Here is a 16,758-nt window from a genome sequence, read left to right as displayed (position 1 = left end):
CCCTACCTCACCCCACTCAAAACATCACAACCCTATCCAAAAAACCCCACCACCACCCCACACACTTTTCCTCCCCAGCCCACCGCAACTCACCCCAACAGAACCTCTCCTCATCTCAGCCCCATCCCAACCAACCCAAACCCCCTTTTCCTCACAACCCCAGTTCACCAAAACCCAACCCACTCCAACCTCACCACTCCTCACCCCATCCTAATACCAAACCACAAACCCCACCTCACCCCACCTTTCACAGCACAGTCAGACTACATTCCTCAGATCCCAGGCTGACATGTACTTCCATCCCACAAAACACAAGTAAATCTTGTCAGATCTAAAAATACAAAAACTGGTTACATCAAATTTTAACCATTATCAAAATTTAAAACATCTCGTTCATTAAGTATAACTGAAATCACCTATGCTGTCCAGCTACTTGTATTCTGGGTAAGAGCGTAATCACAGTCCTTAAACAATGCCTACTTCAATGGAAGATCAAACACACAACAGATCTCACCCCAACTCCCATGAACACTCAGCCACAACTGTTGCATGATGTATCATGACATATTCATCCACCCCCTACCCTCAACCGATAATAAAATGTGCTGCCTGAGAGAGAGATTTATCTGTTGTTCGATACACAGATTTATTCCACCCCCTGCTGTTTGATACACAGATTTATTCCACCCCATCCAGGTCAGAGAGATCTTCCACCCTGTACAGATCCTGCCTCTTCTGACTGTGAACTGGGATCTGCTGCTGGACCTCCATCACATAGTCCACATCTGAAACACAGGACCAAGTCAACGATCAATGCTTTCTGAAAGTTCATTCAGCGGTATCTTGGAGTGAATGAGTGAGTATGGTTTTACGCCGCTTTTAGCAATATTCCAGCAATATCACGGCGGGGGACACCAGAAATGGGCTTCACACATTGTGCCCATGTGGGGATTCGAACCCAGGTCTTCGGCGTGACGAGCGAACGCTTTAACCACTAGGCTACCCCACCAGCGGTATCTTGGAACCCAGGACCCATGATGATCCAGGTTAGAACTGGTCTTCAGCAACCCATGCTTCTCTTGGTTGACCCATGTCATCGTATCCCAATTGTGTAGATTGATGTTCATGCTGTTGATCACTGGATTGTCTGGTCCAGACTCGAATATTTACAGACCGCCACCATATAGCTGGAATATTGCTGAGTGCGGCGTAAAACAAAATTCACTCACACTCACTTGGAACCCCAGAAAACACTTACTTTCAAAATGCTGGTAATTTTATAACGAAAATATTTCTGCTAAAACCTTTGTAATTTGTATACGAAGTTTGTTATGTTAGGAATGTGGTGCATTTTCTTATTGAACAGTTTCTGTGTGAGGTGAGCTACAGTACCTATATCTGCATAGACCACAGTCTCCTGGTGCTCAGTAGTGGCTATCACCTCACCCCTGAAACACAAGACACAACTTCAATACTTCAACATATCCTCAGTTTCTCAACATATGATCAATATCTCAACACAACTTCAATACTTCAACATAACCTCAGCTTCTCAACATATGATCAATATCTCAACACATCTTCAATACTTCAACATAACCTCAGTTTCTCAACATATGATCAATATCTCAACACATCTTCAATACTTCAACATAACCTCAGCTTCTCAACATATGATCAATATCTCAACACATCTTCAATACTTCAACATAACCTCAGTTTCTCAACATATGATCAATATCTCAACACATCTTCAATACTTCAACATAACCTCAGCTTCTCAACATATGATCAGTATCTCAACACAACTCTCAACACAACTTCAATACTTCAACATAACCTCAGCTTCTCAACATATGATCAATATCTCAACACATCTTCAATAATTCAACATAACCTCAGTTTCTCAACATATGATCAATATCTCAACACAACTTCAATACTTCAACATAACCTCAGCTTCTCAACATATGATCAATATCTCAACACAACTTCAATACTTCAACATAACCTCAGCTTCTCAACATATGATCAATATCTCAACACATCTTCAATACTTCAACATAACCTCAGCTTCTCAACATATGATCAATATCTCAACACATCTTCAATACTTCAACATAACCTCAGTTTCTCAACATATGATCAATATCTCAACACAACTTCAATACTTCAACATAACCTCAGTTTCTCAACATATGATCAATATCTCAACACATCTTCAATAACTTCAACATAACCTCAGTTTCTCAACATATGATCAATATCTCAACACAACCTCAGTATCTTCTTAACATCAACACATGTTATTTCAACATAACCACAATATTTAAATGCACTGCAATATGAACACCTCAATATCTTTAAACAAGCTCATTCTCTCAATACAACTTCAATATCTCAGCACAACCTCCACATTTTACCATGGCATCAATATCTCAACTAAATCTCAATTTTGCAACACATCCATATCTCAGCACCATCTCAAGTATTTCTATACAACCTCAAAACGTCAAGGGGACGTGGGGTAGCCTAATGGTTAAAGTGTTCGCTCATCACGCCGAAGACCCGGGTTCGAATCCCCACATGGGTACAATATGTGAAACCCATTTCTGGGGTCCCCCGCTGTGATATTGCTGGAATATTGGTAAAAGTGCCGTAAAACTAAACTCACTCACTCACTCAATATGTGAACACATCCTTCTCCTTCAAACACACAATCCAGCCTGTCTCAGTAGAAACAGGGTAATCATGACAATAGGCAGACAAATAAGACAATGACTCAAACGTGATTGGACTCACACTGAACTTATGGGATTCTTTCATAAACTGACATCTAATAACACAGCTGAAACACTTTTCAAGCAGTGTCGACCAGACACTCACCATGGACTGACAACACTGCTGTGACCCCAGGCGATGTATGACGCCTTCTCATCCCTGGCTGGAGAGACAGTGGCAACGTATATCTGGTTGTCAAGGGCGCGGCCCCTCTGTAGCAACTCCCAGTGGGCGGGGCCCGTGGTCATGTTGAAGGCTCCAGGGTACAGCAGCAACTTGCAGCCTGGGATTATAACATGGATAACACCAATTATACCATGGACAACACAGATTATAACATGGACAACACGGATAACACAGATTATAACATGGACAACACGGATTATTACAACATGGACAACACGGATTATAACATGGACAACACAGATTATAACATGGACAACACAGATTATAACATGGACAACACGGATTATAACATGGACAACACGGATTATAACATGGACAACATGGACAACATGGATTATAACATGGACAACATGGACAACATGGATAACACGGATTATAACATGGACAACACATGGATTATAACATGGACAACATGGATTATAACATGGATTATAACATGGACAACACGGATTATAACATGGCTTAAAACAAAGGTTACAACATGGTCTACAAGCAGGCTATAACACAGTTTATAACACAAAACCTGTGAAGATCCAGGTTAGAATTGGTCTTTAAAAACACAAACAGAATAAGCTCTGGGGGATTATTGGGAGGAAGCCAGTGATATGATAGACAGGATGACTGACTGACTGAGTTTGGTTTTCACGCGCTTTTTTAGCAATATTCCAGCAACAATGGGGACACCAGAAATGGGCTTCACACATTGTACCCATGGGGATTTCGCTTTAACCATTAGGCTATTACGCCATGATAGACAGGATAATAATGGGATCAATCATATTCATATTAAAGAAGTTGGATATCCATAGAACTCCCTTCGTTGTTCATCACACCAACTTCTAAATGCCACTCACTTGATTGTCTGGTCCGGACTCGATTATTTACAAACTGCTGTCATATAGCTGACAAGCATGCATTGCTGAATACCAAGTCTAACCCGAATCTTCACTAGGCTTCAAATAACTAACGTGACGTATTTACTGTTAAAAAATTAGAATTATTACATCATATTATTACAAGCACCCTCATAACAGTTCTAAACAGATAAAGCATACACCTAATAATTTCATCTACATGAGTAACAGAAAAGAATTAGCTGTATGTTTCCAAGATGGAAATATCACTGTTTACATACGAACAATAAACACCTATGTAGCAAGAGGGATGACATCAGTACCTTGTCAGCTTTGGTCATGTAGACAAGGTGTCCGACCTCGGATCAGAAGGTCTGTGGTTCGAATCCCATCCCAGGAAATATTATGGTAGTTACACATACATACAAGGCAAGCTTCATCACCAGCTACTTGTCATTTCTAAAGTTCGACTCTCATCCTATGGGAAAAGATCATTCCAACACGCAGCCACCAGTCTCTGGAACAACTTGCCCACTCACATCAAGAATGCTGAATCTTTGGACACATTTCAATCGTCTCTAACAACCCACTTTTTTCGTCTTGCCTATTACTAGACTTTCCATGTTCAATTGTCTCTCTGTAAATACTTTTAACTATTTTTTTCTCCTATAGTATTGTAGCGCCATGAGCGGGTATTAGTACCTGGATGTAGCGCTATATAAATACCCACATTATTATTATTATTATTATTAAAGACACAAACCTCTCTGAGCGTACAGCATGGCCATTTCAGGGAAACGGATATCGTAGCAGATCCCGACCCCGATCCTGCAGAAAGCTGCAAAATAATTGTGATGCAAAATACTTTGTAGAATAATCTTATGTGGTCAAAACGATTCATGTGTGCGTGCGTGTGTTTTACGCTGCTTTTAGCAATATTCCAGCAAATATCATGGCGGGGAACACCAGAAATGGGCCTCACACATTCTACCCATGTGGGGAAGGCGAACCTGGGTCTTCTCTGGATGACGAACACTTTAACCCTAGGCAACCCTACCGCCCGATTCTCAAGAAAACATGACTGGCAGGCATGGTGTTAAATGGGTAGTACACAACACGTAAAATTGGTACACTTTTCTTTTGGCAGGTGTTTTTGAGAAAGGTGAGGTGAGGTGAAATGGGGTTTAATGTCATACTTAAGAATATTTTGCTCATATGACGACATGCGTGAGTGAGTGTGTATGTGTGGCTGCTTGTACTAGCCCAGACTTGAGCTGGTTTTATTTTGCTAGCTGAGATACCATGCCGCAGTTAAGCATGAATACCCCACTCAGACACATTATACTGACTCGAAGCTGACCAGTCCTTGTTGTACCCATTAATGCCCACTAAAGCGTCAGCCAGGGACCAACAAGTACCATACATAAACATATTTTAAGTATGGCGCGCCAGGGATCGAACCTGCAATCTTCCTCTCTCTGGATGGGCATGCTCTAACCACTACACCACGGAGGCATTTTATTTTTAGAAAGAGTATGTTTTATTAATCCAGTGTCAAAATGAACAGACTTGATTCTGAGACATAGCGACATTATGTTTATTGTACGCATAGATGGAATACTGAACTGCAAAAAGATTGACACCACCTACAATGATTCAAAGAGCCATGAAATTATCAACAACAGAAATTAGAGGGGAAATTGCTGAAAATTCAAACTAGTTTTCTGTTTGAAATATTTTAAAATATCAATGTGAATATCCAAAGAGGCAGAAAGAAGAATTACAAGAAAGTATTTTAAAATTTGACTTTAAATTGAAGTACAGTTAACTGTGCTAACAGCGAAATGACAGATGAAAGACACTATTTTGGGGATACCTGAAATTTGCTGTGTAGTTATACTATAGTCGAAAAATTAGTGGTCACTTTGAGTTTTAATGTAACTATAGTTTACTGTACTAAAACTATTCTTGGAAAGGGTCTGAAACTACTACCAGAACATTCAACAAGCAGCAAGAGTGATTTTCTTGATTGTACTGGAAATGGAGACCTGCTAACCAACTCATGAAAATAACTGGCATGGCATTTTAACAAAATATGTGACAGAGCTTTGAGGCAAAGGGAGGTCCATCCTCGATTATCTCCAGGGTATACATTCCGATAAATCTCCACTAAACCCTGGATGCAACTTCTCGGCTCGAACCGATGATTTTATTACCTCCCTTTGCTAGCCCCGCATTCTCACAGTAGCCAATCAGATGAGGCGCCATTACAACAGAGCTCGCCAGTGTCAACAAAGACAGCGATTAAGCGCAGCGACTCAGATTGGGGGAAAACATACAGACAAATTGACAGGTCTGAAATCTTAAAAGTATATGCAAGAACTCCTTCTACCTCTTTTAGAGTACCTCTGCAACAATATATTATTGCGTTGCCAAGATTAATCGGTTAGATAATTTAAAAAGCGAAAGTGAATTGTGATTGGTACAACTCAACTTCCCAGCGTAGACACCTGATTGGATATAAAGCCAACCATGGGAGGTAATGAAATCATCGGCTCCAGCTGTAGATGCATCCAGGGTATAGTGGAGATTTATCGGAATCGGGGATGAGGGAGGTCACGGAGTAGTGTAATTAAGAAATTCGTTCCACCCACCGTATAGTGAAATAAAGTACACTTTTGCCCTTAATTATTATAGCTAAAGTATGAGGGCGGCTTGTTATCCAAGTAAAGCAGCTGCAAACCAAGGTGATGACAACTTTTTACATATGATTAATGACTGTATGAATAAAGTACAAAGAAAAAGGAACAGAGATATAGGAAAGTAAGAAAATAGAGAAGAGAGAGGAAGATATGATCCCACATTGGTTCACATCCGTCAATATAAGTAGGGGGGCCCATTTTTCTGCAAATTTGGCCTTGTCTCCAGCAGCGAGTTTTTCTATGTTGTGATTATATTTTATTAGCGGTAATAATTGGGTAAATATGGGAATAGTCTTATTGTAATGACAATTTTGAATTGGTTATTATAAAAAGGTGGTTTTCAAGGTTATTCAACTTTTTCATATTTAAGTGATAATAACTGACAAGCATCGTGACGTCGGTTACCAAGGGTACGTTTGATAACGAGGGGGCAGACGAAGATGGCGTAGTGATGTCAAGACAGTCATGCAAAAAGTGATCTTTGATCTTTTAGCAAAGCATCTTAGAATTGTACATACGTGTATTGAAGAAAGTCAGCTGGTTGCCGGGAGATAGGATTTCAGATTCTTGGAAAGTAATTTTGCCGGGGACATCAATATCAAACAAATGCACCTGGAAATAGAAACAAAACTATGCTGTCCTTCCATCAACAGAGATCTCATTTTCATTATCTACTTACACCAACCTCCCTCTATCAACATGATCTCTTTATCTGGGGATTGGTTAAGCGGGGCTGAAGTAGCCTTGAGGTTAAAGCGTTCACCCGTCATGCCTTATAAGTGGCGTAAACCCATATTCACTCACTCACAATATATCTGGGAACATGACCAGATTATATTTTCATCTGACAACACAATCTTGTCATCTCGACACATGATGTCTTCATGTGGACACAAACAATTTAGGGAGGCATTACATATTTATTGGCTAGGGGTATGATGATGATTTTATAGAGAAGCATGTACAATGTGTACGAACCCCTTAAGATTTATGTACAAAGTACCTGACTCCCCTGCATGTCATGTACAAAATCAATGACACCCCACCCTTCCCAAAATGTTTAAGCATAATCTTTTGAATATTTTCATGTACAAAATAGCTGACCCCACACACACACACCTTCCCAGAACAAAATGGGTGATCCCCCTTAAAATCATCATCTTCAGAACAAAATGGGTGACCTCCCCCCCACACACACCTTCCCAGAACAAAATGGGTGACCCCCTTAAAATCATCATCACCATCCCCCCACACACCTTCCCAGAACAAAATGGGTGACCCCCCTTAAAAATCATCATCACCCCCCACACCTTCCCAGAACAAAATGGGTGACCCCCTTAAAATCATCATCACCCACTCCCACATCTTCACAGAACAAAATGGGTGACCCCCTACAATCATCATCACCACCCACACACACACACCTTCCCAGTACAAAATGGGTGACCCCCTTAAAATCATCATCACCACGCCCCCACATCTTCACAGAACAAAATGGGTGACCCCCCCTTAAATCATCATCACCGCCACCCTCCCCACACACACCTTCCCAGAACAAAATGGGTGAGCCCCTTAAAATCATCATCATCCCCCTAGACATAAATTATGAACGGTCCCTTATGTTCACTATTTGGGTGGACCTTCTTTATACTTATTCTGTAATCTGTGACCATCTCATATCTTATTTAGTATTTAGGAAACCCATACGTGTTCAAAGAGTAATCCTTGAGCTGACCTCACCTTTCTGTGTTTAGCAATGAGGGATCCCTCAGGGTCGTACACAGTGCAGGTATTGTAGAAGTTGCCGTTCTCTTCTTCTGGGATTGAACCTGGACATTTGAAACAATATTTAGACAATAGCTAACGAGTGACAGGGACTGACAGATTATCTTTCCCGAGTTATATTAATTACACAATTCTTGAGCCGTGGCGAGAGAATTACATAACTATATAACGAGGGTAAGATAATCTGTCATTCCCCGTCACGAGTTGGTTATTGTTTGTATTACCCATATTAGTTTTCAATCTAAAAAACGCAAAAATGAAAACAGCAATTTCTCTATAAGGAAACCCGCGATATTGGGAATCCCCATATCCCTACTTGAGCGATTGGCTGTTATTTTCTGAAACAGCCAATCAATGTTCACCAAAAGGTGTAACCGCCCTGGGGACTTACAGGAAAAATTACCCTGTGTCCTCCTTCCCATATGGGTAATAAAAAAACACTCATAAGCAAAATAACACAAACCATCCCTATACATCATAAACATGACCTAACACATGACCTGCCAGGAACCAGTCTCCGCGGGAACAGCTGCTACAAGGAACATGGATTATTGTGTCATTAGAAAATAGATAAACATGGCGCACGGTGGGTGAGTGGTAAGGTAAGTATTAACTAGAAAGTGTTTTTACTTGTTAGTCCAAAATGTTGGCATGAAAACAGAAAAAACTGAGAAAAACTCAAACCCCCAAACAAAAGGCACATCTACATGTTATGGAGCGCGGCACAATACCAAGTTTGGTGAAGTTTGTTCAAGTAGTTTTAGAGTTATGTTCAGGAAACAATGGGAACGCTAACGCCAATGGAAACTCAACCAAAAACAATATGTCTCCCGACCCTTCAGGGGGAGACATAATTGTAATTAGAACAAGAAGACAAAGTCATCAATATCCCCCACAATGGCAAAATACTCTTCATGTATATGTCAGTTAGTTATGACTATGTCAAATGTTTTGGTGTGTATATAGCAGTGAGTGAGTGAGTTTAGTTTTATGCCACACTCAGCAATATTCCAGCTATATGGCAGCAGTCTGTAAATATTAGAATCCAGACCAGATAATCCGGTGATCGACAGCATGAGCATCGATCTACACAATTGGAATACAATGATATGTGTCAACCAAGTCAGTGACTATACTGCAAAGTGAAAGGAGAGTATTGATAGGTTTTACAGTTCTGTTCCGGAAAAGAGCACTACCACCAATTTCAGTCGAAGTCAAACTTGTTGCCATGGAAACGCAAAATATGTTTTATTCATAAATACAAAACTACTAAAAGGCACCAGTACACCACAAGACCTATCTATGTGCCAAGTTTGGTGAAGAAATAGTGAATGGTTTCAAAGTTCTGCTCCAGAAAAAGACAATCAGCACAGACAGACAGATGAGACGTGACTATTTCCCCCGGCAGGCAAATAAAAATGTAATATCATTATCGGTTATAGTTTTTGAATGTGTAGGAAACAATGACGTAACATGTGCCTCTATAGGAAACAATAACATAATGTGTGCCTCTGTAGGAAACAATGATGTAATGTGTGCCTCTGTAGGAAACAATGACATAATGTGTGCCTCTGTAGGAAACAATGATGTAATGTGTGCCTCTGTAGGAAACAATGATGTAATGTGTGCCTCTGTAGGAAACAATGACATAATGTGTGCCTCTGTAGGAAAAATGACGGAATGTGTGCCTCTGAAGGAGTGAGTGAGTGAGTTTCGTTTTTATGCCGACTTTTAGCAATATTCCAGCAATATCACGTGACGGGGACACCAGAAATGAGTTTCACACATTGTACCCATGTGGGAATCAGACCCAGGTCTTCGACTGCCTCTGTAGGAAACAATGACATAACATGTTCCTCTGTAGGAAACAATAACGTAATGTGTGCTCTATAGGAAACAATGATGTAGCGTGTGCCTCTGTAGGAAACAATGACGTAATGTGTGCCTCTGAAGGAAACAATGATGTAGTGTGTGCCTCTGAAGGAAACAAAAACGTAATGTGTGCCTATGTAGGAAACAATGTTGTAATGTGTGCCTATGTAGGAAACAATGTTGTAATGTGTGCCTATGTAGGAAACAATGTTGCAACATGTGCCTATATAAGAAACAATGGCGTAATGTGTGCCTCAGCAGGAAACAATGATGCAGCGTGTGCCTATATAAGAAACAATAACGTAATGAGTGCCTATATAGGAAACAATGAGGTAAGTGTGTGCCTCTGTAGGAAAGAAAGATGTAATGTGTGCCTCTGTAGGAAACAATGACATAACGTGTGCCTCTATAGGAAACAATGACGTAATGTGTGCCTCTGTAGGAAACAATGATGTAATGTGTGCCTCTGTAGGAAACAATGATGTAATGTGTGCCTCTGTAGGAAACAATGACGTAATGTGTGCCTCTGTAGGAAACAATGATGTAATGTGTGCCTCTGTAGGAAACAATGATGTAATGTGTGCCTCTGTAGGAAACAATGACGTAACGTGTGCCTCTGTAGGAAACAATGATGTAATGTGTGCCTCTGTAGGAAACAATGATGTAATATGTGCCTCTGTAGGAAACAATGATGTAATGTGTGCCTCTGTAGGAAACAATGACGTAATGTGTGCCTCTGAAGGAAACAATGACGTAATGTGTGCCTCTGTAGGAAACAATGACGTAATGTGTGCCTCTGTAGGAAACAATGACGTAATGTGTGCCTCTGTAGGAAACAATGATGTAATGTGTGCCTCTGAAGGAAACAAAGACGTAATGTGTGCCTATAAGAAACAATGACGTAATGTGTGCCTCTGTAGGAAACAATGACGTAATGTGTGCCTCTATAGGAAACAATGACGTAACATGTGCCTCAGTAGGAAACAATGATGTAATGTGTGCCTCTGTAGGAAACAATGACGTAACATGTGCCTCAGTAGGAAACAATGACGTAATTACCTCCCACCACAAAGACGTTGTTCTCCTTGGCTGCTTTGGACAAGGCATTAGTGGACGGTCCAGGGATTGCCTCGGCATACTCAGGGAAATACTTGGTGCCATACGGGGAATTGAAACATTCCTAGAGGAATCAAAAACAATATTCACTGCAAAAAGCATAAGAAATACCAGGAATTCATCTTGCATATATAACGAAGATGTAGGCATGAAAGAGTTGCTCTCTATCAAAATGTGAAACAAAACTTCGAAAGGACTAAAATATGGACTATATTTGTCATTGTATATTATAAATGTGTCTATTACCTGTAGTGTTAGAACCACTGCCTTACCACAGGCTGAATCAACTCTTGCCTCACGTCTGACTGAATCTTACCAGTAGTGTCACAACTCTCACCTCACCTCTGACTGAATCTTACCAGCAGTGCCACAACTCTCGCCTCACCTCTGACTGAATCTTACCTGAGTGCCACAACTCTCACTTCACCTCTGACTGAATCTTACCAGCAGTGCCACAACTCTCACCTCACCTCTGACTGAATCTTACCTGCAGTGCCACAACTCTCACCTCACCTCTGACTGAATCTTACCAGTAGTGCCACAACTCTCACCTCACCTCTGACTGAATCTTACCGGTAGTGCCACAACTCTCACCTCACCTCTGACTGAATCTTACGGTAGTGCCACAACTCTCACCTCACCTCTGACTGAATCTTACCAGTAGTGCCACAACCCTCACCTCACCTCTGACTGAATCTTACCAGCAGTGCCACAACCCTCACCTCACCTCTGACTGAATCTTACTGGTAGTGCCACAACTCTCACCTCACCTCTGACTGAATCTTACCAGCACTGCCACAACTCTCACCTCACCTCTGACTGAATCTTACCAGCACTGCCACAACTCTCACCTCACCTCTGACTGAATCTTACCGGCAGTGCCACAACTCTCAGTTCACCTCTGACTGAATCTTACCAGTAATGCCACAATTCTCACCTCACCTCTGACTGAATCTTACCGGTAGTGCCACAACTCTCTCACCTCACCTCTGACTGAATCTTACCAGCACTGCCACAACTCTCACCTCACCTCTGACTGAATCTTACCAGCACTGCCACAACTCTCACCTCACCTCTGACTGAATCTTACCGGCAGTGCCACAACTCTCAGTTCACCTCTGACTGAATCTTACCAGTAATGCCACAATTCTCACCTCACCTCTGACTGAATATTACGGTAGTGCCACAATTCTCACCTCACCTCTGACTGAATCTTACCAGCAGTGCCACAACCCTCACCTCACCTCTGACTGAATCTTACCAGTAATGCCACAATTCTCACCTCACCTCTGACTGAATCTTGCGGTGTAGTGCCACAATTCTCACCTCACCTCTGACTGAATCTTACCAGCAGTGCCACAACTCTCACCTCACCTCTGACTGAATCTTACGGTAGTGCCACAACTCTCACCTCACCTCTGACTGAATCTTACCAGTAGTGCCACAACTCTCACCTCACCTCTGACTGAATCTTACCAGTAGTGCCACAACTCTCACCTCACCTCTGACTGAATCTTACCGGTAGTGCCACAACTCTCACCTCACCTCTGACTGAATCTTACCTGGTAGTGCCACAACTCTCACCTCACCTCTGACTGAATCTTACCAGTAGTGCCACAACTCTCACCTCACCTCTGACTGAATCCACGGCAGTCTCACCTCACCTCCTCTGACTGAATCTTACCGGCAGTGCCACAACTCTCACCTCACCTCTGACTGAATCTTACGGTAGTGCCACAACTCTCACCTCACCTCTGACTGAATCTTACCCGGTAGTGCCACAACTCTCACCTCACCTCTGACTGAATCTTACCAGTAGTGCCACAACTCTCACCTCACCTCTGACTGAATCTTACCAGCAGTGCCACAACTCTCACCTCACCTCTGACTGAATCTTACCGGCAGTGCCACAACTCTCACCTCACCTCTGACTGAATCTTACGGTAGTGCCACAACTCTCACCTCACCTCTGACTGAATCTTTACCGTAGTGCCACAACTCTCACCTCACCTCTGACTGAATCTTACCGGTAGTGCCACAACTCTCACCTCACCTCTGACTGAATCTTACCGGTAGTGCCACAACTCTCACCTCACCTCTGACTGAATCTTACCAGCAGTGCCACAACTCTCACCTCACCTCTGACTGAATCTTACCAGTAGTGCCACAACTCTCACCTCACCTCTGACTGAATCTTACCAGTAGTGCCACAACTCTCACCTCACCTCTGACTGAATCTTACCGGTAGTGCCACAACTCTTGCTCCACCACTCGCAGCTTCTTTGATGAGTTTGGATGCCCGGGCAAGATTGTCAGACTTTGACGCCCCAACTGCGAGTTGTACCAGGGCAAGGCTGAATTCTGCAAACACAAAAACAACTTAACACAGGATATGATTTATTGCTGATATGAAAACAGTGTTTTGGGACTGTTAATAATTTATTGCTAGGTGTGTGTGATGATGATTTTTATTTATTTATTTATTTAATTTAATTTTTGAGGGGGTGCCACCCATTTTGTTCTGGGGAGCTAGGGGTCATAAATTTTGTACACATTTTTTTTTTTAGTTATTTACTAGTGGGGTCAGCAAATTTGTACATAAAACAATGTTTAAATTTATGCTTAGAAATTATGGGAAGGGGAAGGGGCTTATGCTTTTCTACATGACATGAAGGGGGGTGTCACTTATTTTGTACATAAATTTTAGGGGGGTGTCATTCACATTGTACATGCTTCTCCATAATAATCATCATGAACCCCCCAGCCATATTCTAACCCGGACCTTCACAGGTAAATGATCTTAGTAAATGCCATAGGCACAAAAAAAATTAATCAATTTTGAATCAGTGTTGAATACATAGTCACATGACTCACAATACTCACACTTCAATGTATATTTGAAATACTGAAACCCCAGTGTTGAATGAATGTTGAAAACAATGTCACATTTCAACATAAATGTGACACATTGAAAGCTAGGCCAATGTTGAGTCAGTGTTTAAAACTATGTCATATTTCAACATATCTTCATCATGTATCAAAAGGCCTATATTGAAACAGTGTTGATATATTGTTCCTTAATGCAGCAATCTAGGATGAGTGAGTTTAGTTTTACGCCGCACTCAGCAATATTCCAGCTATATGGCGGCGGTCTGTAAATAATCAAGTCTGGACCAGACAATCCGGTGATCAACAGCATGAGCGTCAATCTACGCAATTGGGAACCGATGACATGTGTCAACCAAGTCAGCGAGCCTGACTACCCGATCCCGTTAGTCGCCTCTTACGACAAGCATGGGTTACTGAAGATCAATCTTCTAACCCGGACCTTCACGGGTCAATCTAGGGTGAACCAGAGACCATATGTGTACCAAATTTCAACACTGAAACCAGGGATTTACAGGACACGAATTCCTGCATCCTATACCCATAAAAATAGACAATGGATGCAACAAAATTTATTAGCACGTCCACAGGGACTCAGAAAAAGTCTGGGGCGGTGGGGTAGGTTAATGGATAAAGCGTTGGCTCGTCACGCCGAAGACCCAGGTTCGAATCCCCACATGGGTACAATGTGTGAAGCCCATTTCTGGTGTCCCCCGCCGTGATGTTGCTGGAATATTGCTAAATGCCGCGTAAAACCAAACTCAGTCAGTCAGTCAGAAAAAGTCGAAATAATTTTTGTACAAATTCCAATCAATTAACAATAAGTTATCACTGAGTTTGCTACTAGCTGGGTTATGATATCATTTGCAATTTAATTACTGTAAAAATGTGATGATCATGATACACAATACAATAACAGTATTAATAATAACATTTGTTGTGCGGAAAAAAAGTCCTCAGGTAAAAAGGTATCGGGAAACATTTCCTAAATTTGCCTAGGAAAAAAGTGTCTGCAGCCCCTATTTTGTTGTCCAGGACCCCTGAAAATTAAGAGTATGAGTCCTCAAATACAGGACTCAAGGTAAATCCCTGGAAACAATGGCATGTGCCTGCTGGGCTCTTACAATATATGAACCAGTTCATCTTCTTGCTGGATACATATTTTCCTTCTGCGAACCCAACACAGCTAACAAACATAGAATGTATATTTACAACCAATATATGGTCTCCTGTCACAAGTACCCAAATGAAAACTCTCCATCACTCCAGATTCTGTGAGAATACGTGATGAGAGTACATGTCAAATAAAGTGTTCCACATCATCGTGGCATAAGACTTCGGCCCTTAACGTTCAACATATCACGACCTCGCCAACTCGAACAAACAAGTAAAATTTTGTCAATTCGAAAACTGTTCTTAGACATGTACACGCTATAATCTGATAATCACAACTTTAACACAGATCCACTTTCCAATTCTACATGAAGTCAGATGGAATATTATAGATATCATGAATTGACATCACAATCCGATTGAACATAGCTTATCTGGATACAGATGTCTACTTACTGGAAGCCATTTTGAACATCTATGTAAATTACAACGGATAAAAATAGCACCGCCTTGACATGTATTCTGTGTCCTTAAGAGCCCATCAACACTCGGCCATGTTGTTCTTGATCATGTGACCAGATCATGTGACTTCTAATACGGATTTAGAGTTACTTCCCTTTGATTAACAGGCGAAATCCCCGCTTGGTACTTTGACCACTCATTGTGTCCATGAAATTAATTGTTTAAATCTTTGAACACAATCCCAAAATAGTTTTTCAAAACATAACGTTTGCTCTCTTTCATATCGGCGAAAATATACTTGTTCGGTGGCTTTGTTTAGCGGCAAATAGTTTGTCATGTCTACCATTATATACTGAACAACATTAGAAACGCACCATCCATATAATACGAAATATCCCCGTCAGACTGCAATGTACCCATAATATATCGGGGCTTCGTCGGTGCATTTTCCTGTGGTGCGTTTCTAATGTTGTTCAGTTGTTCAGTATGACTGTGTTGTTAATCTCTTTATGACATCATTAATCTAATCGCCGCGGTTCCTAAGACGGTTAGTTTTATGCATGTAATTTTATCAGCAATTCTTCACTGTTTCAATAAAACAATCTTTAGCCTGACTTTTCAAAATATTTATCTCGTTCCTCTAAGTGTTTACTCATTAATTTGACTAATCATGTTTTGTTTTTTTATTTATTTATCTCTATTCTGGAAACACGTAAAGACGGTTTTGAATTGGTGTCCAGCAACCCATGCTTATCGGAAGAGGCGACTAACGGGATCGGGTAGTCAGGCTCGCTGGCTTGGTTGATACATGTCATCGCATCTCAATTACGCAGATTGATGCTCAATGTGTTGATCACTGCGGATTGTCTGGTCCACCGCCATATATACCTGGAATATTGCTGAGTTCGACGTTAAACAACAAAAGAACAAATCTTTTCTTAAACTGACCCAAGGTTTGTCCATGGAGTGTACATGTTATTTTGTTCAGGTGTTTTATGGCA

At 41.3% G+C, this 16,758-nt stretch overlaps 1 protein-coding gene across 1 annotated transcript; it reads right to left on the bottom strand.

Annotated features, from left to right (window-relative positions):
- Window positions 1–357: 357 nt before the first annotated feature.
- Window positions 358–15,877, bottom strand: LOC124263794 (omega-amidase NIT2-like). The gene is made up of 9 exons (XM_046698508.1): window positions 15,752–15,877; window positions 13,539–13,657; window positions 11,240–11,360; window positions 8,264–8,352; window positions 7,042–7,135; window positions 4,585–4,659; window positions 2,887–3,064; window positions 1,393–1,448; window positions 358–785 (listed from the first exon to the last, which is right to left on the bottom strand). Exons 1-9 carry the CDS (start codon window positions 15,768–15,770, stop codon window positions 679–681), a joined length of 858 nt encoding a protein of 285 aa, XP_046554464.1. The 5' UTR covers window positions 15,771–15,877; the 3' UTR covers window positions 358–678.
- Between the last annotated feature and the right edge of the window lie 881 nt (window positions 15,878–16,758).

The sequence above is a fragment of the Haliotis rubra genome, unplaced genomic scaffold, assembly GCF_003918875.1.
Source record: "Haliotis rubra isolate DU_JTF1 unplaced genomic scaffold, ASM391887v1 Scf1200, whole genome shotgun sequence".
In the NCBI taxonomy this organism is placed as follows: domain Eukaryota; kingdom Metazoa; phylum Mollusca; class Gastropoda; order Lepetellida; family Haliotidae; genus Haliotis; species Haliotis rubra.
This window is presented reverse-complemented; position numbering and strand designations above follow the sequence as displayed.